The 25,448-nt window shown below is 40.7% G+C and overlaps 1 protein-coding gene across 1 annotated transcript in view; it reads right to left on the bottom strand.

Annotated features, from left to right (window-relative positions):
* Positions 1 to 23,326, bottom strand: part of usp22 (ubiquitin specific peptidase 22) — a 129,278-nt gene extending 105,952 nt beyond the window's left edge. The window contains exon 1 of the mRNA XM_048609551.1: positions 23,003 to 23,326. Within this exon, the coding sequence (XP_048465508.1) occupies positions 23,003 to 23,122 (120 nt within the window). The 5' untranslated portion in view covers positions 23,123 to 23,326. The remainder of the gene's footprint in view (positions 1 to 23,002) is intronic.
* Between the last annotated feature and the right edge of the window lie 2,122 nt (positions 23,327 to 25,448).

Below are 25,448 nucleotides of genomic sequence, written 5' to 3'. Positions count from 1 at the left end.
AGCTGACGTTTCAGACCTGGATCCTTCTTCAGAAATCCATTTCTGAAGAAGGGTCGAGGCCCGAAACGTCAGCTTTCCTGCTCCTCCGATGCTGCTTGGCCTGCTGTGTTCATCCAGCTCTAGACCTTGTTAGCTCACCTCAGTGTGAATTGATTTGATGGGGTGGAATTTTTAAAACTATCCAGGAGACCTTTTCATGCCAATACATCAATACCCTGACTAGGGATGGGATAATGCCAGACCTAACCCTAGGGAATGAAGACAATCAAGTGGTTGAAGTTTCGGTGGGCAAACATTTTGGGGATGGTGACCGTAACTAAGTTTCAACACCATTATGTAAAGGGATAAGGATAGGGCAGAAACTAAATTGGGACAAGGCAGATTTCAATACAATTAGACAAGATCTGGCAAACAGACTATGAGCAGCTACTTGCAGGCAAATCTACATTTGGAAAAAGGTGTCTTTTAAGCGTAGTAAAATGCAAATTCAGGGCCAGCATGCTCCAAGGGCAAGGGCAGTAAGTCCAGGTTACTCTGGATGTTGAGGGACACCAAAAGTTTGGTCAAAGATAAAGGAAGCATGTGTGTCAGGTACAACGCATTAAAAACAGGGGAGGCCCTTCAAAAGTACACAATGCAGGACGCTGTTTAGGGAGGAAGTTAGGAAGCAAAGAAGGGCCGCAAAATATCTTTGTCAGATGGGATCAAGAAAAACCCCAAAAGGCTTTGAGTATATTAAGACTGTCAGGGAAAGAGAGAGACTTGATAGAGACCAAAGGGAGCATATATTGCTTACAGCCAGCAACATGGGCAGGGTTTTAAATAAAGACTTCTCATCTGTATTGAGAGGAGACAGATGGTAGTCAGGGATCTGTTGAGATGGTGAGGTTCTAGAACACATTCTAAGATTAATAAGGAGGAGGTATTAAGATGTTTTAGCAGGCATTTAGGTGCCCAAAATGGCCCAGGGACAGATGAGATGTATCCAGGCTGCTATGGGAGGCAAGGGAGGAGTTTGCTATGACCCTGGTGGATATAGCTAATATTTCATTGGCCAGATTACTGTAGGATAGCTAAACGTGTCTCCTTTGCTCCAGAAAGGGCAGCAGGGACAGACCAGGTGATTACATTCCAGTTAGTCTTGCATCAGGCAAATTATTGGAAAAATTTCTGAAGGACAGGATTAATCAATACTCAATAAGGCAGGAACTGATGAAAGAGAGATAGTCAGCACGGATTTGTTAGAGGGAGATCTTGTCTAATTTAACAGAGCTACTTAAAAAGGCAACGAAACATATTGTTGGGGGTAGTGCTGTTGATGTGATTTACATGGACTTCAAGACCTTTGACAAAAAGGTCCTACATGGAAGGCTGATCCAAAAGCTAAGAGCCCTTGGGATTCAAGGCAAGTTGGCAAACTGGATCCAAAAAAACTGGCTTACAAATAGGAGGCAGAGTGTCATGACTGAACCTTTTTTTTGTAATTGAAAGCCTGTGAGCTGCAGTGCACCACAGGGATTAGCAATTGAACCCTTACTGTTTGTTACACAAGTTAACAACTTGAATGGGAATGTAAAAAGTATAATTAGTAAGTTTGCAGATGGCAAATGCGGTGATCTTGTTAATATTGAGAAGGATGGTCTCCAACTGCAGTCTGATCTTGATCAGTTGGTAAATTAGGCAGAGCAACAGATGGAATTAAATCCGGATAAGTGCAAGTGTCAGCACAGGTAGACAGAGTAATGAAGGCATAAGGGATGGCTGTATTCATTAACCAGAACACAATATAGCAGCAAAGGAGTCTTGTTACAACTTTATGAAACATTGGTTAGGCCACAGATGGAATACTACGTGCAGTTCTGGTTGTCACACTAAATCTGAAGAACATGATTGTACCAGACAGGGTGCAAAGCAGATTCACCAGGATGTTATCTGGGATGAAAAGTCGCAGTTAAGCAGAGATTGGATAGGTGTGGCTTGTTTTCTTTGAGCAGGAAGCTGGGAGGGGGATTAGACTGAGGCATACAAAATGATGAGAGGGAAAGTAGATCATGAGAATCTGTTCCCCATGGCAGATGTGTCCAAGATCAGAGGGCAAAAGTTTGATGTTAGGAACAAGTGGCTTAGAGGATCAGAGGAAAGAAAATTTTCAGAGGGTTGTAGATATATAGAACATGCTGCCTTAGGCAAATATTCTCAGCATTTAAGGAGCATCTGGATGAGCACTTAAAATGCCAGGCCATAATAGACGATGGACTAAGTGCAGGTAAATAGGATTGAAGTAGTTTAACGTTTGATAGTCAGAGATATGATGGGCCAAAGGGCCTGTTTCTATGCTGTACGACTTAATGCTCATTTAGAGAGCTGATAGAGACAATGCACCATACAGCTTCCTTCCATGCAGTAATAATTGAACTTATTTTTAAAAATCTTCCTACCTACAATGTGCACCTTGGAGTGCAGTATATTCTAAGTGTCTATCAGAAGTGCAAGCTTAGATAATGTGGTCAAGTCTTGATGTAAACTGTGAACCTAGAAATCTCTAACTCAGGACAGCGTTACCACTGAAACAAGATGAAGTCAAGTTTTCGGAAGAATCCGTATATTTCACAAAACCCATCAGGTCCTGGCTCGTCTGTTATGCATCAATATGGGTGGTTATACATTTGATGTTTTGCCTTACCATGTGTCTCAAATGCATTAATTACAGGCATTGGAAAACCAGAAATGCAGGTTTGGAAAATGGCTATGAAGAAACCTCAATATATATTTTGCATTGGAACAATGGTCACATTCAGTTGAATTTAGAACTTGGTTCCATCATCATCTATTATCCACCATGTACTGGATCCTTCAACTGCTCCTCCTAGCCCTGCAATCTCTATTAGGAGGGGGAAGAACAAAATTCAAAAGGAAAACTTCCACTTCCAAGTCACACAACCCCTATTAGATATACTGTATTCCTTAACTGTTACAGGAGCAAAATGCTGACATTACCTACCTAATACCATCATCTCAGACAACAACAATTCAAGGACAAGACTGGCCTCTACCTTCGAGAAAATGTGGTTGAACAATTGAAAATGACATTAGCTGAAGCTGACAAAAAAGAAGTGGAGAGAATAAACCAAGTAAAAATTTCAACAATTTATTCTGAACATCAGAAAATTGTGTTCGGCAACTACTTGCTGGTAAATTTAGTACAGAATGCTGGAAACTATTTTTGGCAGCTGCAGGTATCAGTGGATAAACTAATCAAGTCTCTCTGTTGTTAAATTTGCAATGTTCTCACTAAAGAAAGAGATTGAACCATCACAAGATTGCTGCAATTTACATCTAACAACAAATTGCTCTGCTATATGCTGCATGTAAATAATCTTAGTTCACTGAATGGGTTATTTATATCCCAAACAAATTTCCCATTAAATTGTGAAACATTGGAAATCCCCAAATGTCAATTTCTGGCTCAATTCATGAGGAATGGATCAGCAATTTTTTTTTTTATTTTAGAGGGAAGTGAAAAAGTTCTGACATGTATCATACTTTTATACACACTTCCAGCTTAACTACTTACAAACATTGACTGAATGCAAATAAGTTTTCAGAAACAGTCTGTATTATACTGAAAATTTAATCACACTTTAATTTATATGCACCTTTATCTCTCTCTCCAAAGCCACTTGGAATTTCTTTTACCAAAACATACAAATACTACTCATCACCTAATATGCGATTTGTGAAGTCAACATTCCTTCCTCGCACTTAAAGCCTATAAATTGAAGTAGCTATGAATTATTCATTCAATTTCTCAAGTGATAAGTACTTTCTAGCCACAATCCTTACTTCTAATGCTTTGTGTCAATAATCAAAAAAAACGCTTTACCATGAAAACTACGTGTAAATATTTATAACAAAGAAATTCAAAACACAAGAATCCCGTAACAAAAAGTGGTATAATTGCTCGTAAAGCTACGTGAACAAGGCAAAAAAATTTGAATTACCATTTAACTGTTTTGTGCAAAAAAAATCTTTTAAAAATACAATTATACAACCTTATCCATTCCACAATAGCTAACTATATGCACCAATTTTTTTTTTTTTTTAAAAACACACCTAAGTTTTTAACCATAAAAAAGGTTACTAGGCCAGAATCTAATTCTAAAAGCAACAAAAATTCCAACATCTTAAAAGATGGAATTTGACTTACCGTATCAGCAGCCCTGATCTCAACTGTTATATAGCATAAACACCTTTGTCATTAGAGTTGTACATCTCCCACCCAGCGATAGCTTCAATATCCTATTAATAGCAACTGTTACGTTTAGACTCTTAATGTCAGTGACAAAGTTGAGGCAATCTTGGATCCGATATCAGGTCAGCTTTAAAATTGTTACAAAACAGACTTGTTGGAATAGATTGCATAGCAAAGGAAAGTACTGATCTCCCAGAATAGTACCTCTTTGACAAATTAGGTGAAAAGAAGGGAATTTAACGAAATGGTGAAGAAACTTAAGGCTTAAAAACTTGCATTCTTAATAAAATCCACATAATATTAATTGACAACAATAACTGATCACAAAGCTAATTCATTGTAGCTGGAGCATTTGAGCATCCCAAGAGATTTGACATGGGTCACCTACACGTGGGAAGGCAACTAATGCCAGCAACAACAGATACCTTGACGAAAATGTTGTTTGGAACATAAAATTTAAAACATAGCTGAAAAGGAAGGGGATGAAAAAGCTAGATTGTCAATTAAATCTATCATACTCCACAGGGCAACACTTTCTCTATTCCAGCCTCCTCCTACCAATTCCCTCAGCCAAACAGCACATCCCCTGGGAGCTTTTACTTTCTTTTGCAATTAACTCTGTAGCAAAGGATAATATTCACGGAAACATGAAATCGCCTTTCACTACCTGACTTGGTCTCAGGATTTATAGCTTTAAACATTAGCAAGATATATACTTTTAAACTTTTGTAAATTGCTGAGTTCAAAGGACTGCTTCCCCATAGGCAATCTACTTGGCAACTGTAAATTATCCTCAACATCAGTTATTTAGGAATCTACAACTCATTTAACTCAAAGCAGATAACCGCTCTCAAAATGTGATCCAACTTGTTCCATTACTTCAGTTGAAGCACGTTTAGATGTATACATAATGTTAGTTTGGCCACACTTCTGATTCATCTTTGGGACAAGTCAAACAATTGTAGTAATTCATATTTTGCAACAAAATCCAACATTACATTTTGCCAAGATTTTTATATAAAACCCAGAGGGAACAAACACACACAGTCAGGCTATAAGTTTACAGCTTCCACAGTAAAGCAGGCAGAATTGCAATTTTGAAGCATAGGCTTTATAAAGTTGCACAATCCAACAGCAAAGATGGAACGTGACATTTTGATATTTGCAAGTTAGTATTTTTTGGCCATTAATAAAAACGTACAGCATCTTGCTCTAAGTCAGGAAACAACGGAGCTCTTTAGCTTTTCACTTCAGATTATTAAAAATTCCAAATCACTTTCAAACTATCGTAGTCTTTAAATATAAGAAGAAATCTTACCACAATGACTGCAACTGAATCCACCTTGAGCACATATACGTAAACAAGTTACTAAATCCAAAAGATCTGTCACCTGATCTGTGATAACAGCAATTTACATTTCCTCAATTGCAAAGCTTTAGCTGCAGCTCAACCTGACTACTTTTCCATTTGGAGTAGAATTACCCAGAACTTTCAGCTCCAAGTTTTCATTTCTTGTCAATGTATTTTATTCATTCAAAAGTTCAACTACTTCATATGCAAGGCCCTTTACAAAGCTGCATTTGATCAACAATTGCATCAAGGAGCAATACAAATCCAGGGATGGAGGGTAATACAAGAACAGGTCAATAAAGGTGAGAAGAAATTAACTCACCTCCTCGTGTCCACCATCTACATGACACAAGTCACAAGTATAATGAAATACTTTCTACTTTTACCTGGAAAACTGTAGCACCAACAACACAAGCTCGAAATCATCCAGGACAAAACTTCTTTGACTGACACCGACCAGTGACAGCAGTGCATATTCTATAAGATTCATTGCAGTAATGCAGCAAAGCTTCAACAGCCGCTTCCAAAGCTGTCACCTCTACCACTGTAAAGAACAAGGGGACCAGATGCATGAAAAACACAACCATCTGCAAGTTCCCCTCAGAGTACACTAACTTAGAACTGGAATCACTGTCTTGTCAACCTAACAGAACTGTGGGTACACTTGCAACAAACCACAGCAGCTCACTGACACTTTCTCCTAGGAAAATTTCAAATAGGCAATAATGTTGGTCTAGCCAGGGATATCCAATTCCTATGAAAAAATTAAAAACAAACAAACTTGATTATGCCACCTTATGATTCATCAAGCTTCTTCAGCTCACTTTGTACTGCAGGGGCAACTAACAAAAGACAAAGGCAGGATAACCACATTTTGATGGACTGTTCCTGAACAATCAAAATCTGGTATCTATCAAATTCTTCAAAAACACAGACTCTTGATCAAGCCAATTAGACCAAAAAAGGGTCTAATCCATTCAACTTTTGATTTTCATCCAATGGCCATCTGTCACCAAGCAAAAACTCCAATAACCTCCAAATCTTTGCTTCCTCTTTCATGGCAAATTTTCACAACAAACTATTGGTACAATTCTCAAACCAGAGAGTCTCCCTCACTACTGGATACAAATGCAACAAAAGGCTCATCTATGAATCCTTCCCTAATCTAGCCTCTTACTATCTTGAGAATTTTGGTTTTCTTCTCATCTCTTTTCTGAGGATGAAGGCCAATATCAGCTTCCAAAACAGAAATTGCTGGAAAAACTCTGCTCTTCCCCCTCCACCGGTGCTGTCAGACCTGCTGAGTTTTTTCAGCAATCCGTTTCTGTTGCTCATTTCCAGCATCCGCAGGTTTTCTTGTGCTAATTTCAGCTTCCCTTTCTTCCCCAGAAATTTTACTTTAATTAATTGGAGAAAAAAAAAAACTTTGACCACAATTTCAAAACAAGAGGCTAAGTAAAAGAAACCAAACTGTTAGTTAACATTCATAGCCAAGTAATACCCACAGGTTTAGGAAAACTGGTGAATACAGATATACTATTCATTTCCAGGAGGAGGAGGAAAAAAACAAATTTGCTTTCTTCCCACAGATGCCAGGCCTGCCGAGTTTCATAAGAACGTAAGAAATAGGAGTAGGCCATCTAGCATGTCAAGCCCGCTTTGCCATTCTCCGAGATCATGGCTGATCTTTTTGTGGACTCCGCTCCACTCACCCACCTGCTCACCATAACCCATAATTCCTTTACTGTTCAAAAATCTCCAGGCCCACAAGTACTATTTTCGCTTCAAAAAGAAAAACAAACAAAAAGGAATTTATGTTGTCTGAACATGAAGACTGCCTTAAAAGGTAACCATACCAAAAAATAAACTACAAATTCAACCATTTTTAAATGGAATTGTAATTCAGAACTCTTTCGGGCTATCAGGAAGATGCAGAGCACAAAACCAATTTAATGGAAATAATAAAATGAAACATACACAAACCTAGATCACGAAAAGATTACTTCCATTCCAATTGCCCTCCCATTACAACAGATGCAGAAGCTTTCAAATATTGATTCATTTTCCACCAGTTGTAAAAACTATATGAACATATTAGAACAACAAAGAAGCAAAGACACCAATCATACCTGCAAATCCACAAAGTCAAAAAGAAAACGAAGGAACAGAAAGATCAAAAGATTTGGAAAAGGTACAAGAAAAAGCAAGCCATCCAAATCAGGGGAACAGAAACTTGATCTTTCGTTTTCCTCATCACATTTTTACAACAGACTATCTTCCTGAGGGAATGATCCTTCCCAACTCTATCTCAATAATAATGATTTAATCTTCATCATTGTTGATTATTTTAACAAAAACTACATTTCACAAAAGTAGGTTTTCCTGCAACAGATCTTATTCTGAAAATTGGCAAACAACACTGTTGGGAAAGTTAATTCTACATACATCCAACACATCTCAAGAGTCTACAGCTTCAGTTTGACAGATTGGGAAAATTGCACATATTAAGCATGAATTATTGGTTTCCACCACAGTGAAGACAGTGTTTGGTATGCTTGCCTTCATTGGTCGGTGCATTCAGAAGAGTGGGGAGGTCATGTTGCAGATGTATGGGACATGGCTAGGCCACTTTTGGAATACTGCATGCAATTCTGATCTCCCTGCTATAGGAAGGATGTTGAGAAACTAGAAAGGGTGCAGAAAAGATTTACAAGGATGTTGCCAGAGTTGGTGGGTTTGAGGTATAGGGAGAGGCTGAATAGTGAGGGGATATTTTCCCTGGAGCATCAGAGGCTGAGGGGTGACCTTATAGAGGTTTAATGTCATGAGGGGCATGGATAGGGTAAATAGACAAGGTCTTTTCCCTCGGGTAGGAGAGTCAAAACTAGAGGGCATAGGTTTACAGTGAGAGGGGAAAGATTTAAAAGGGACCTAAGGGGCAACATTTTCACATGGACGGTGGAGAGAGTGTATGGAATAAGATGCCAGAGGAAGTGGAGGAGGCCAGTACAGTAACAATGTTCAAAAGGCATCTGAATGGGTAGATGAACAGGAAGGGTTTAAGAGGGATATGGGCCAAAAGCTAGCAAAATGGGACTAGGTTTATTCAAGATATCTGGTCAGCATGGCCAAGTTGGACAGAAAGGTCTGGTTCCACGCTGTACAGCTGACTAATGACGCATTCCCAATTACCTTTGCAGACGAACAACTTTGCTAGTCGAATATTCAACTCAGCAATATCCAAGGATAGCTGTTCAGCTCAGTATGACGTACTGTGGGCATTGTCACTTCACCTTGGTTTTTCAGTAAAGGAAGAGGTGTTAAAATTTCTCTTTAAAAACTGTATAAGCATTCTTTTCTGTAGTTAAGAAATAATGCCCTGTTGCTCAGAAGTTAAGATTTTAGAAGTAGTATGCAACGTCCCCCAGTTTTCCTGGTGTTAACCCAGGTCTAAGGAGCACAACTAGGTGTGTGTGGCTAGTGTCTAACTAGGGAAACAGCTGGCTCCAGTTGTTCTGCAGTAACCTTAGCGGGGTGCAGGGGGAAAATGAGAATTCATACATGTGAAGCAGGTGATGATTAGATTCTGTTTTAGTGCAGCTAGAGTAGTACTGTGAAGTATTGGATGCTGTAAAAATAGAGTGAGGGGAAGTATTAAGATGGGCAAAATAACCAGAGGTGGATAAAAAACACACCTCAGGCTGTTAAAAGAAGCCAGGAGGAAATAATGTGACCATTTCCCAATACTTTGAGTTGAGTTCGAGATGTACGGCATGGAAACAGACCCTCCAGTCCAACTAGCCTGTGCTGACCAGGTGCTCTAAATAAATCTAGTCCCATTTGTCAGGATTGGGCCCATATCCCTCTAAAACCTTCCTATTCATATATAGTTGTGGTGCCGAAGGATTGCAGAGCTGTTAATGTTGTAATTTTTTTTTAGAAAAAGGAAAGGGGCACAGTCAGAGTTGAACTAAATAACAACAGGCCAGTCAGTGCAACGTCAATAGTGAGCCAACTAGTGGAAGTAAATCTAAGTAGGATAAACTGTCACTTAAAGGCACAGATTAATTAAGACCTGCATAGATTTGTTAAAAGGAAGATTGTGAACTGAATCTGCGAAAAAAAAGTGTTTGTCAAACTGAGAAATGGTGAGCATTGCACAGTTGAAGTCATATACATGACTTCTAGCAAGACATTAACCAGTCTGCCATTTAGCAGATTGACAAAAACAAAAACACAAAATAAATAGCAAGCTGGATACAAAAGTTGGCTTAGTGATAGAAAACAAAAAAAAAGAAAAGGGGTTAATGGGTGGCTCTGGAGAGAGAAGGCTGTTAATCAGTGGTATTCCTCAGGGCTCAGAACTAGGTCCTCTGCTTGTTGTGTTGTTTAGTCATAAACATTGGAGACATTAAGAACTTTGCAAAATGACAAAAAGAAAACAGCTGTAGATGACTGCAAAAAGGATTGCTGTAGACCGCAGGAAAATATTAGTGGGCTGGTCAGGTGGGCAGAAAAATAGGAAATGGAATGTAACCTGGGAGGAAAAAAAAAGAGGGGATGTATTTGGGAGGTCAAACAGGGAATAAACCATTAAATGGGAGAATACAAAGGTGTAAAACAAAGTGGGAGAACTTGGAATGAATTTCCATACGTCCTTGAAGATATTAGGGCAGCACAGTGATGTGGTCAAGACAGCAAAAAGAAGCCTTGCCTTTTTGTTTGCTGAAGCATAGAAGACCAAAGGGAGGGCATTATGCTGAAAGTGTATAATGCATGAGTTAGTACCCTAGTTGTGACCTATGTCACGTTCTTATCGTTTCATTATGGAAAGGATAGAATTGCACTGGACAGGATACAAATTTACAAGCATATTACCAGGACTTCAAAAAAAAAACTGCAGGTGTGGAAAAATTCATGGGCGAGGTTGCTCTCCCTGCAACAGAGGTGGCCAAGGGAAAATTTGGTTGAAGTGTACCAAATTGAGTGTAAAGTGGAAGGATAAAAAAGGGTCAATTTCACTGAGGTGATGTAACAAGGGGGCGTACAGTTAGTTACTGTGCTTGCAGCAAGATTAGTAAGGAGACAAAAAAAAAAAAAAGCTTATTTCACCCACAGGGTGAAGTGTCTCTGAAACTCTTTACCCAAAAGATAATTGAGGGAGAAACATCAACTTCTTTTCTAAAAAGTAAAGTGTCTGGATGTGCATCTCAAGTTTCCTCCAGGAAAAAAGGGTTTAGGCAAGGAGTTCATTTCTCAGCTGGTTTAGACATGACAAAGTGGTCTTTTTCTGTGCCATAAACCTAATGATTCCATGTTCAACCCAATAAATCCTACTTAACACAATCTCCTATAGAGACCAAACCACTCAAAAACCTGTCCTAACACACTACTCAATGCTCTGATTTCTCATGTATCAACGACAGTGCTGACTTGCTCGTAGTCCTGTAATCTACCTCATGACCTCAAAATCAGTCAAGAGAAGTTCCCCCTACAGCGGAAGTTTGGGGAATAGTAAGTCCCTTTAGAGTCACAGCAGCTCCAAAATAATACAGCCAGACAGACTCAACATTCCAATACTGGAGACAGTGTATATTAGTACAAACCACTTGAAAATTGTTCTCACTAACAAAAAAAAAAAGCAAGCAATCAGGTCACTGGAGTATTCTCACTGCTGAGATGCAGATAAAGCCAATGCCCAAATGTGACAGTAATTCCAACAACATATGCAACAGGAAAATTACCAGTGTTCTGAATTAGCCAAACATCATAGCTAGATCTGATGAATTCCAACAGTACCCATGCCCACCGTTGAAGGTTCGTCTGACAACCTGCACCCAAGTGTTTGGGAATTAGATAAATGGAGTACAACCCACCAGATGGACTGCGGGTGAATTCCAAAATCAAGTAACTGAAAAAAAAACCAATAAGCTTGTCATTTTTGCTAGTTTGGTTTGCAGTCACAAAACATACGGATAGATTTATGCACAAAATAAGCTTGACCAGGACTTTGGTAACAGATCAGGAGATTTTTATAGTGCTACACATATTCCCACAGCAATAGCCTCATTGTTCTGAGATTTTACTTTCCACCAACTACGTAAACGAATTTTTTTAAAAAAGCAAATATTAAAAACCCTTTTCTGCACATCAACAGGTTTTCAGCAAAAACCAAAACCTCACATGAAAATAACCTTAACACCTAAAATCCAAGACTTGGTAGTTTTCTCCCATACAGAGAAAAACAACAATATTCAAAATGGAGGTTACTGAGTTTCTTAGTGAATAACCTGTTGTACACAAAACTATAGGATTCTTGACATCCAGGCTTGCGTCGCAATGGAGCAGCTGAAAGCAGCAATAAGATTCTGAGATGTTTGAAAAGAATGATTCATTCTTGCACACTTCTTCACACCTGGCTCATGAGCAATATCAGCAGAGGCCAGTGGCGGTTCATACAATCTGCCTACCAAACAAAGAAAGAAGTGTTTGCACAAATATTGTAACAAGCCAAAAAAAAAGGGAAAAGCTGAGAAGCTACACTATAACAGCAATAAAGGAATTTCTGACTCTTGACTTCAGCTCTGTAAATGAATAATTAGATCACTCGGGCCACTCAGCCCTGACCTCATTACAGACTTGGTTCAAACATAGACAAAAAAAATAAAAAAAGGAATTCAGGGGCGAGGGCAAGGGTGAGCCCTTGACATCAAGGTCACATTCGACTGAGTGTGGCATCAAGGAGCACTAGCAAAACTGGAATCAATGGGTACCAGGGGGCAAATGCTCTGTTGGTCAGAGTCATACCTGGCATATAGCAATGTGGTCCTGGCTGTTGGAGGTCAGTCATCTCAGTAGGACCCTAAGGAACTGATGTCCCAGGCCCAAATCATCTTCAGCTGCTTCAATGACCTTCCCTCAATCATAAAAGGTCAGAAGTGGAGGTATTTGCCAATGATTGCATAAGTGTTCAGCACCACACACAACTCCTCAAAAAACTAAAGCAGTTCACGTTTAAATGCCCCAAGATCAGAACAACATCCAGGCTTGGGATAACAAGCATCAAGTAACAATCATGCCACAAATACCAGGCTATGACCATCTCCAAGAAGAGACAATCTAACCACCACTCCTTGACATTCAATGGTTTTGCTATCACCGAATCCCCAACTATCAACACCCTCGGGGTGACCATTGACCAGAAACTCAATTGGGCTCACAACAAATAGTGGCTACAAAGGGCAGATCAGAGGCTAGGAATACTACAGGGGGCAACTCACCTCTTGACTCCCCAAAGCCTGTCCACCACCTACAAAGGCACAAGTCAGGAGTCTCTTAGAATACACCCCACTTGCCTGGATGAGTGCAGCCCCAAAACCACAAGCAGCTTGACATCATCCAGGACAAAGTAGCCCACTCGATTGGCACTCCATCCACTTCGACACTAAGTAGAAGCAGTGCGTACTATCTACAAGATGCATAGCAGAAATTCACCAAAGATTCCCAGACAGCACCTTCCAAACCCATGACCACATCAATCTAGAAGGACACTGGCAGCAGATAAATGGGAATATCACAACCTTCAAGTTCCCCTGCAAGCCACTCACCATCCAGACTTGGAAATATATCACAATTCCTTCACTGTCGCTGATCAAAATCCTGGAATACCTTCCCTAAGGGCATTGTGGGTCAGCCCACAGCAGGAGGACTGCAGCAGTTCAAGAAGGCAGCTCATCACCACCTTCAACAGACAGGCAATAAATGCTGGTCAACCAGTGACACTCATCCCACAAAATGAATCAGAAAACCTGCAATTGAAAATAACACTGTAGTCATTTACAAGATACATTCAACAAGCCAATATACAAGGCATGTAATCTCTTCTCCAAGCTCCAAAGCTCTTCTCCAAATTCAAACAATTTCTTTACTCAAATGAACTGCACAGCTGCTCTCCAATTCAGACTTGTTTTTTTGTTAAAGCAAAATCCATATTAAAACATTTATATTTGTAAAGTACAAAGGAACCACACAGCAATGTGAACAGCATAATTGCCACATCTACAGAAGTCTTCACCAATAAGCACTTACTTTGGGGTTTTAAAAAAATTAAAACTATATACACAGGATAACAATACTCGAGTGAGAAAAATAATCCAAATTTCACAAGAAAGGATCAAGCAACAGCTGATGACTTTCATTTTCATTACAAGTATCATTGGCAAAGTTAGCATTTACTTGTCCTTGTGTATAAGATGGTGCTTGGCCACTCACACAAATTGCTGCAATCAACAGCGCTAGAGTGGCCCAGGGTCTTGCCCAATTAACAAGGAGGGAAATGACAAAGTGTCTAAAATCAGGATTGTGGGTGAATTGGAGACAGTGACATTCCCACGGAACTAGTACCTTCATCTTTCAAACTGGCTGGGGTAAAGTTTGAGTGATGCTGTCACCAAAAATGTCTTGGTGTTCTATTGATCCGAAAGTGAAACAATTGTACGGTGACTTTGGATGTGGTTCACACAGTAACACTCTTGCCTGAAATCGCAAGATTCCACGTTCAAGCCCCACTCCAGAGTTTAGCTACATGACAATAGTGACTACAGTTAAAAGGGATCCATTGGCTATAAAGCACTTCCAGATATCTGGTGGTCATGGTCAGCATGATACAAGTGCCAGAATCTCTTTAAGGGAGTGGATGTTTCTGTAATAATGAATTGTTTAAGATGGTGCACAGGAACAAAGCAAGCTTTTAATCCCTCAAGCATGTTCCACCATTAAGGAAAGAATGTTACACAGATCAACCATAACTCCACAAGTCATTCCCACCTATGTGACTTGATAAAGAACCAAAATGTGCCAATCTTAGTTTTAAAAGAAGAACTGATCAAACATCAAACTGTAATTTGCAGAAATTTTCAGCCTTCTACATGTGGAAATGTTTCTTTAAATTTTACTCCTGAAAGATCTGGCTCTAATTGTTAGGATTCTGCAACCAAGTCAAAAACGCCCTAGTCAGCAAAATAGTTTCCCTCAGAATTAACTAGTTAAGTTTGACTAAAGCACTCCTTTACCCTCAATACACCAAGCAATGTAACTAATTCATATACTTTTTCTTCAGTTAATAATTTGTTTAATTCACCTTCAATTCTAGCCAACAGTATAACTTGATAGGGTCTTTCAGGTGTCTTCTCGAAGTACACATACGTAGCCAAAGAGCTCAGACATCTTTCTGGTGAACATGGCAAGACCATATCCTTGGAATTCAGGGTAAGGTGCGATGCCAGAACTGCTTATTAGAGCTTCATACAACTTGGGTTCTTTTGTATTCTATTCCTCTCACTACGAAGACCAGATCCTTATTGGCCTTTGAGTATTTTCTGCCCCAATTCACGATTTTGAGTGCCCCACATTGGACTCGAAGTCGGTTTAGACCATCACTTTTTCCTACACAGTAGAAAACCAGAAACTGTGTTCCAACCTTTTAGGTCTAGAGTAAAAAAGGGTCAACCTCATGCTTGCCTACAATGAAATCAATTTATTACAGTTTTTGCCACTCAGCCTGTCAATCTCTACTGTTTTCAGACATTTTAACAAAGCACAAATCAGGGAATTCAGGTCTGTCACTGTTTTAATTAACATTGCAAACAGCTGATGCAAAGCAGATTTTTGATTTTATCACCACGTGTACCGAAATAGTGAAAAGCTTCATTTACAAGCAGTACAGGCAGATCACAGCAAGCAAAGGATGTACAGATCAAAAAGATTTAGCAGCATACAGGTTACATAATTTGAGGCTAGAGTCCATTCAACAGTCTGATGACAGCTGGAAAGATGCTGTTCCTGAACCTGCTTGTGTGTATTCAGGCTTCTGTATCTTTTGCCTGACAGAAGAGATTGTAGAAGGTCATTACCAGGGCGCAATGGGTCTTTGATAATGTTAGCCACCTTTCTGCAGCAGCAAGCTGTGTAAATGGAGTCCGTGGATGGAAGGTTGGTTTCCGTGATGCTCTGCACTATGCACACAACCTTCTGTAGTTTCTTACAGCCCTGAACAAAGCAGTTGCCGTACCAGGCTGTTATGCACTTGGACAGTATGCTTTCAATGGTGCATCTGTAGAAGTTGGTGAGGGACTTTATGGGCACGCCAAATTTCCTGAGCTGCCCGAGGAAGGAGGCATTGTTGTGCCTTCTTGACTGTTGCATCTACATGGGAAGTTCAGGACAAGTCAGTTATTGTCACTGAGGAACTTAATGTTTTTCACCCTCTTAACCTCAGTTCCGATATTGTAGATGGCGGGTGCTCCTCCTTTCCTTATGAAGTCAATGATCAGTTCTTTAGTTTTACCAATATTGAGACAGATTGTTTTCATTGCACCCTTCTGTATTTGGACTCTAGTTGCCAGATATCTGTCCCACGACAGTGCTGCTGTCAGCAAACTTTTAGATAGCATTTGTTCGGAATTTGGCAACAGTCATAGATGTACAGAGAGTACTATAGGGGGGTGAGGTCACATCCATGGGTGGCTCCAGTGTTGTGTTATTGTGCAGGAGGTGCAGTTATCAATCCTCACTGGTTGCAGCCTCTGGGTCAGAAAGCCAAGGTTCCAGTTGCAGGGGGCAGAGCCAAGGTCACACAGGTTTGAGATCAGTCTGGACAGGATAAATGGTGTTGAAGGCAGAGCTGTAGTCAACAAGCATGAGTCTGACATAGGTGTTTTAGCTGCCCACATGTTCCAGGGATGAGTACAGGACTAGGGAGATGGCATCCTCTGTGGATCTGTTATGTCAGTTGGCAACCTGTAGGGGATTGAGGCAGACTGGCAGATTGGAGTTGATGTGGGCCATGACCAGCCTCTTGAAGCACTTCATAATTATTAAGTCAGAGCTATTGGGCGGTAGTCATTAAGACAGTATTCACAACCTGTCAGTTAGAGTGCTACCTTTTATTCCTAGTTAGGAAGTTGGTTCTGTAGTAGGAAACTAAAAAAAATAAAAATATAGATAGTTCACCTTCAATTTTAGCCAACAGTATGATAGGATAGATTTTTTTCATGTCCCTTGTGGAAGTTCACAACCACAGCATTCAGACAATTGCCTCTCCACTACTTCCAGGCAAATCTTTTTACTTCCAGCAAATGATTTAGATTCATCTTGCCTGACAAAGCAAACCAGCTGCCTCTTCAGGGGTCTTCTGCAGTGGTAGTGCCCCTACCGTTAGGCCAGAAACTCCAGGTTCAAGGTCCACCTTCCCCACAAGTGCATCATAGCATGTCTGAATACGTTTATTGAAGATAACCAAAACCTGTAAGGTCTAAGACTCTTGGTTATTCTTTAACGTCTTCCTTAGCAAGCACAACTTGAGGTATAAACTAGCACAAGATCATTTGTTGTTTCTAAAAAGCCTCCTGGCCTTAGTCATTTTAACCATTGCCCAGTTTACTATGGGCAGTCTCGATTTTATTACAATAAAACTAGTCTTGCCCAAACCTAGAATCTTTATAACAACGTGTTTCTCCCTTTCACATTCTACATTGAATTCGATCACATTAGGACAGTTCTTATGTAAAATTCATACACTTCTCTCACATGAACCAAATCTGGATCATTACTGCATTATAAATTGGAGTTGTCCTCTTGTTGGTTCTGAGATACTGCTGCTGCAAATTATCACGCAAATAATTCACTACCTCCGAAATATGCAGGTCTACACATCTCAACCTACATTATAGAACTGTTAATAAAACTACTCTACCTTTAATACATGCCTGCCTAATTGTTGCTTTTACACAATGTCTTGTGTGCTGCCCCAAACTGCCCACGAACAATACATACAAATGACTTCAATCCTTTCCTTTTTTCCCCCAAAAAGGAAAGGAAATTGTTCCCACAAAACACCCACTATGCAATTGCTTTTCAATGCTCTGTCAAAGATGTAACTTCACCTTCGATCACCAAGGCAACACCTCTACCATCTTCCACAACTCACCTGTAAAGCTTAATTTGTCAAATAAAAAGCCAAAAAACAGTTTTTTCCATTTCCCATTTCCAGCTAAGTGCCAGATAAAAATCACTAGATCTGGCAGCATCAGTGGAGAGAGAAACAGTTAACATCTTGAGTTCAATGCAACTCTCCTTCAGAACTGGGAACTCCAGTTCTGAAGAATCACAGCGAACTTGACATCAACTGTTTCTCTTTTCACAGATGCTGCCAGATCTGGTCAGTTTATCGAGCATTTTTTTAAAATTTAATCTTATAACTCAATATACTCCAAACCAAACACAGGAGGTTATAATGGAGCTGTATATAAATGTTAGTTCGACCACTGTGCAGTGTGTAGGAGTGCTGGGAGCAGTTCAGGTTACCACACTATAGAAAGGACATGACTGCACTAGACAGTGTGCAGAGGAGATTGCCCAAGATGTTGTCTGGACTGGGGCAATTCAGCTATGAAGAGAAATTAGCTAGGCTCAGGTAGCTTTTCTTAGAAGGCTGGGGGTTTGGGTGTGTGCTCTGACTGAGGTGTTCAAAGTTCTGAAGGGTGTAGATTATGGGAAACTTTCCCCCTTAGTGTGGGCGTCAATAAGCAGGGCACAACTTCAAATCAAAGAGCAAGGGGTTTAGATGGGTCTCAAGAAAAAATTTCTTCACAGAAGACTGAATACCCCCCTGGAACTCACTGCCTGTCAAAAGGTGGCAGAGGCAGGACTCTCAAGACACTTAAGTAGCATCTAGATGAACATTTGAAACACCATAGCATACAAGGCTACAGGAGGACACTTGTAATATAGTGACTGGGTCCCCACCTCCAGGCCTGGAAGCCTGGGTTCAAGTAGCACTTGTTCCAGAGGGGCAATAACATCTTTGAACAGGTGGAATACAAAGTCAGTATCTACAAGGCTACATGCCAAATGCTGAAAAGTAGGATTAGCTTAGATGGATGTTTAGCAACCAGCACAAACACGCTGATCCGAAGGGCCTGTTACCATGCTGTAACTCTGATACTATGACATTCAAGTCAAGTAGCCTTGTCTCAGTAAAATTCATCATGCCATAGCCACAGAGTTGAATCTCTAATTTAACTATATTCCTATACTCTGGTTTGTTTGTACCAATACGTTTGCTACCCATGCCCGAAACAGCCAAATATGGTAAGGGAAGATCCGGCTCAGTTATAAATGCCCCCAACACAAACTTCAATCTAGACAGCATTTGATTTAACTGATGAACAATACCACTTGACAAAATGTATGAAATGCCCCGTGACACTGGGATCCCCACGAGAAATCAACCATCACTGCACGAATCAATGTTTCCATTCACCACGCCAGTCAACCCAACATGAACACAGCAAACTAAGCTGCGGGCAAAGATCAATTTAAGCAAACCTTCAGCAATTTGCAAGACATAGCAGCTTTTGGTTCAAAATTCAATTTCCTGGTGAAAGGACATACTAATAAAAAATGGTGGAGGTATAGTTTATTGGGTACAATCAATTGTTCCAGTGTGCCAACACCAGATGAATGAATAAACAGTGTACAAAGGCGGCACTGGATTTTACTTCTAAGAAATTCTAAAAGTGCCATATATTTCACAGCTCCAAAGTTCCTGATTTAGCAACACTGCCTTAAATATAAGAGAGGCACTGTGTCACACAGTTTTCCCAGAATGAAAATGGAAAAGACAGTGCACAAAATTTTGTCAGTGATGAAATAGTAGCAATTATGTTCCACAAGAAGTCTCCGTTTAAAAAGAGGTCAATAATGTAATGACAGAATTGCTAAAACTCAAACAAACATCAGCTTGAATACAATTAGGGTCAAAAATACTACGGAAGTAAACACCACACTGCTCACATAGACCAATGTTTTATTGTCTCAAAGCACCAGCCAACTTGCTGCCTCAGAAGAGTCTACTGGAAGGAGTTATAGATGTTCGTCAGACATGCTCATACGTTACTGTATAAAACAAGAAGCACTTCTTCCTCAAATGGATAGAAAAACCAAGAAAAATAAGAGTCCAGGATGCATTAGGACTTGCCTGAGAAGAGATGTTGAAATAAATTGGACATGTATATCATACAAGTTACCAAGATTCTACAGAATCTTTAAAGAGAACATGGAAAACAAAGATAGTAGGAACTGCCGATCCTGGAGAATCTCAGATAACAAGGTGTAGAGCTGGATGATCAGCTCCTCTGATGCTGCTTGGCCTGCTGTGTTCATCCAGCTCTACACTTTGTTATGGAAAACAAAGCAAAGCATTCTTTTAACAGATCCATACTCAAATGAGAAAGAGGTTTTGACTAAGTACAAAAAGTGCTTGCAACATGGCAAGTTCTGAAGAAATGTTGTGCAAGGTGCAAGACAGAAAGAAAAACAGAATAAGGTGGAGCACTCTATACACCAAGATGGAACGGATATTTACTCACGACACTTGGATAAAAAAATATAATAAACCCATGAGGTAAACTAATTCAAACTAGGTGTGCCAAAGTGTGAAGCAAAGACAAAACCAACAATCACACTGCTATTAATTTACACATGGATAAAACTCAATAATACTAGAAATCAGGAGTTACATACAAGTATAAAATTATAAATAAATAGTTTAAACAGTTTTCCCTCAGTGCATTCTTGGAATGCGTCAGGGCAGATTTGCACAACGAGAAGTATATTTGGTACCACAAAGTCAACAAATTCAATTCAGATGCGTGCCCATCCTGAAACTATGGCATAGAGACAAAGTCATCTCCAGTCCAACTAGTCAACGCCAACTATTTTTCCCTAAAAAAACTAGTTGCACTTGCCTGCATTTGGCCAATATCTCTCCAAACCTTTCATGTTCATGTACTTATCCAAATGTCTTTGAAAATGTTGTAACTGTACCTGCATTCATCACTTCCTCTGGCAGTTCATTCCACACGAGCCACTCGCTGTACATAAAAGTTGACCCTTATGTCCTTTTTAAAATCTTTTCTCCTCACCTTAAAAGTATGTCCTCTTGTTTTGAACTCCCTCACCCTAGTCAAAGACCCTTGCTATTCAACTTATCTATGCCTCATGATTTTATAAACCGTCAAGGTCACCCCTCAAACTCCTCCTCTCCAATAAATGAAGTCCCAGTCTATCCAGCCTCTCCTTAGAACTCAAGCCTTCCAGTCCCAGCAACATCCTGGTAAATCTTTTCTGAATCCCCTCCAATTTAATAACATCCTTCCGATAGTATGGTGACTAGAACTGCATACAGCACTTCAGAACAGACCTCACCAATATCCAGTACAACCTCAACAGGACATCCCAACTCCTATACTCAATGGTCTGAACAATGAAGACAAGCATGCTAAACACCTTCATTACCTCCCTGTCTACCCGTGACACAAATTTCAAAGAGTTACATACCTGAACCCCTATGTCTCTGTTCTACAAACACTCCCCATGGCCCTACCATTATTAGTACAACTCCTGCACTTGCTTGTTTTACCAAGATGTAATACCTCACATTTATCCAAATTAAACCCAATCTGCCAATCATCAGCCCATTGACCCAATTGATAAAGATCTCTTTGTAATCTTAGACAACCTTCTTCATTGTCCACTACACCACCAATTTTGATGATCTGCAAACTTACTGGTAAAGCCTAAAAGCTTATCCAAATCATTTATATAAATAACAAAAGTGGACCCGGCACCAATCCCTCTGGAACACCGTTAATAACAGGCCTCCAGTCTGAGAAACAGCCTTCTATGACTACCCTGTCTCCTTCCACCAAGCTAATTTCATATTGGCAAGCTCACCGTGAATCCCATGTGATCTAACTTCACTAATCTACCATGTGGAACCTTGTCAAAGGCTTTACTAAAGTCTATGTAAACAACATCTATCACTCTGCCCTCAATCCTTTTGATTACATCCTCAAAAAAGGTCAAAAATCAAGTTTGAAAGACATCATTTTCCTTGCTCTAAACCATGCCAACTATCCATAATCAGTCCATGCCTCTCCAAAATGCATGTAAATCTTAAGTTACAGAGTGTAAACAAGCAAGAAAATAACCTTGCTCGTATACCTTTGTGGTGTGGCACCAAACTCCATCTCGTAAAGAGATCATCCTGCATATAGGTTATCTCTCCTTCATATTCCTTGCCAGAAATGAACAGTATCTTTACATTAGAGAAGTCCAATAGTGCAGGCATCCCTTACTTCATCACAGTGCAGATTCTGTTTTTAGATAACATCTCCTGTGAACATCTCACACTGGTACAACCTGGCCAGATCATACTGCAGCCTATACTGTTAAGGCGATTCCTACAATACTAGTACTCTAGAGCACCCCCACAGTAGATAATAACATTCTTTACAACCCTACTACTGCCAGTTTGCCCCAATAAGGGACAGTATCTCCACTGCAGTTTATTAGAGCTATCAAAGGCACAAAATGCCAATACTAAAAAGACTTCCTCAACATGGGAGCACGACATCTTTTTCTTACTGACATGAACATGCCAAAAATATCAACTTTTGCCATTTTAAAAGGATGCACTTGTATTCCTGAAAAGCTTAATGCCACTTTCCCTTGTCATATCTGAACAAGGCAAATCAACCCACAGGGCTCCTGCACAAATTTGTCTCACAAAAACAAATGCTGAAAAAAAAACTCAGCAGGCCTGCCAGCATTTATGGAGACAGAAGCAAAGTTAACATTTCAAGTCCAATAAAACTCAAATTTGTATTATTGCACTAGGTATTAGTCAGCACAATAGCTGTCTGACCACAATCATGATAAGAACCATTACTTATGCCCCTGATCTTACTGGACATATTCAGCATGGCCAGTCTCAAGAAAAACAAAATAAGGGAGGCCACAAGCCCCACCTAGACACCCTTTTATAAAGGGCCATGCTTGAAGGACACTAGTTTTATGACTATTGCAGGGAACAATCACCCTGCACACAAAAAGAAAACTTTCTGGCATCTGTCCCAAACTGACCTTTATCAGTTTCTAACCTTGTCATGAACCAATTTCAAATAGTACTAAGGATTAACCATCTAAATTTAAATATCATTGGGCATCACTGCCGCATTCATCATCTTTCTCATTTTTTTTCCTAGCTTCTCCTCATAACTGAGTCCTCTGAAATGATTCAACCCTTTTTAGTGTCAGAGAACTCCACCTGCATCTTTGCCCATCACTGTTCATGCGACGACTCCACGTCTGTCCCTCCCCTTACAACTGTGCCCCTCACGGTCCCAGTGAGAGCCTCCCTTGTACAGTATCTCTAATCCATTACTGTGGCAGTGTCAGTGACTCTTCACTACCTCAACCGAAAGAGGCTTCCCCCCCCCGTCTTGCGAAGCTGCCTTAACAGGAGAGTCCCTATCCGTGGCGAGCCCGGCCCTTACCTTCCTTTTCCTGCTCTCCGCAGTCCCACTCCACACAAAGCACTGGTAAATTACTCGCAGGCTCTGCTTCCAATTGTCCGCCTTAAAACTGTTCACATGGGAGCACCCGGCCGGACTCATGACAGGAGCCGCACCACAAGCACTGCCGCCAACGCGCAATCTCGGGCCGCAAGCTGTCCCCGCAACGCCTCCTCCTCCGCCGCTTTCCACCCCCAAAGCGCCGCCCGCCGCCGTCGCGGCTCCGATTATTTATATGAAGAAAAGCCCATAGTGTCGGCAAAGGATGATGGTCGTCAGGCGGCAGCGCTCCGGGAGGAGGAAAGCAAACTCGCCGCACTGCAGGAAGTCCCACCTACCCCTGCAGAGTCATTGGTCAAGATGCCGGACACTTTACACAATCTGTCCTTCAATTGGTTAAAGTTTCTATCCATCACTGCGCGGGACCGGTGTTTTGCTCGCCTTGCGGAGGGAGGGTAGCAGACACAACGCATCGGCGGATGTCCCGCCCACATGCGGTGCTCTGATTGGGCAATATCCGGCCCCTGTTTCCTGATCCGTTTCTAATTGGTTGTTGTGCTGTCTATCTGCTGGCAGTGCCGGTATAGAGGACGGGCGTTTGAACGATTTGAATGGCGTGAATGCGCTGCTTCCGGTTCCTGCTGCCAAGGTTTCCTGCTAGTGGCTGGCTGAGGCTTTAGGGCCTCATCATTTATTAGGTTTTTGCCCTTACGTTGTATTGGGAGTACATATGGCTGCCTAAATCTCGCTGTTATGTGAATTGTTGACTTCATTTGTATAATGGAATTTCGGGCCGGCACCACCGATTTCTGTTTTGTTCGCCCACCCAAGGGAGCTTTCCTGACTCCACCCTGTAGGCCTTGGTTTAACTGAGCACCTCGCCATCTCCGTCCCATCTTACGTCTTAAAGACTTTCAAAATAATTTGGCCAGTTGATTGCTTTGCAACTGGTGGAGAGATTAACCTATGTGTCCCGGCACCTTTTTAGCTGTTCTCTAATTTATCTTATTTGCATTTTTCGGAAGCCCGTATTTTCATAATTTAAGCGTTTTCGTTAATATCCGAGAGAATTGCGAAGAACAACTATATAGTGTCTTTCTGAATCCAACATGATATCTAGCATTTTGTGCAGTTAATCAAGTTGGGCACCGCAAATTCCCACAAACAGCTTTGTGATAGAGATAAAATAATCTGCTTTGAATAGTGGGGTGGAATATTTTATTCTGAGAGGGCAAATGAGAGAGGTCTTAAAAATGAGTTCCAACAGTACATCTACTCTGTCATCAGTATACTGGGAATGTATGCCTCCTTGGGACTGGTGAAGGTTGCGTTTTGTTTTTGTATGGCCAGGTAGGTGGGGGGGGGTTGGACTCAGTGATCATTATGCCTTCTTTGTTTAGGGATTGTGTTCAAGTCTCTAGAGAATGTCTTGAACTCTATCCTCTGACCCCAAGGACAAATGTGTTACCAATTAAGGCATAAATTATCTTGTAGCTTTTGCCTTTTTATAAGCCTCTCTTAAACATCGGTCATTCTATGGCTAACATGGAGGTTTACAGCACAGAAAATGGACCTTCAGCCAATCAAGTCTGTACTAGTCAAAATCAACCGCCTAACTATGCTAGACCTATTTTCCAGCACTTGGTCTATGGCCTTGCATGCTTTGGCATTGCAAGTATACACCTATATACTATTTCAATGTTATGAGGGTTTCTGCCTCCACCACCCTTGCAGGCCGGGGGCTCCAGATCCACCAAGTCATGTGACTTGGAAACACCCTTCAGTCCAACTAGTCAATGCTGATCATGTCCCCAAACTAAACTAGTCTCACTCCCTGTGTTTGACCCATATCCCTCCAAATCTTTCATATTTCTGCCACCCTCTGGGTGAAAACATTTTTCCTGAAAATCTGCTCCTTTCCTTAAATCTATGTCCCCAGTCATTGATCCTTCTACCAAGGAGAAAAGTCTCTTCCTATCTACCCTTTCTATGCCTCTCATAATTTTATATATTTCAATCATGTCCACCCTCTGTTTCTTCTATGGCAAGGAAAACAGCCCAGATCATCCAATTTCTCATGACTAAAACTCACCAGCCCAGGCAATGTTCTGGTAAATCTCTGCAAACACTTAGTCCAATGACATCCCAGCAATAATGTGGATTCCAGAACACAATCACAAAAATACCCCTTGACCATCACACTCCACTTCCTACCACTCAGCCAATTCTGAATCCAATTAGCTATATTTCCTTGATCCCATGAGCCCTTACCCTCACTATTAGGATCCCATGTGGGACCTTCTCTAAAGCTTTGCTGAAGTCCGAGGAGACTACACAAAAAGCATTGCCCTTCTCTACACACCTGGTTGCTTATTTGAAAATTCAATCAAGTTAGCCAGACATGACTCTTAACAAAATCCTGTTGACT

This window comes from Rhincodon typus, chromosome 21 (assembly GCF_021869965.1).
Source record: "Rhincodon typus isolate 14 chromosome 21, sRhiTyp1.1, whole genome shotgun sequence".
In the NCBI taxonomy this organism is placed as follows: Eukaryota; Metazoa; Chordata; class Chondrichthyes; order Orectolobiformes; family Rhincodontidae; genus Rhincodon; species Rhincodon typus.
Note: the sequence above shows the minus strand (reverse complement) of the source record. Positions and strands in the feature narration are given on the sequence as shown.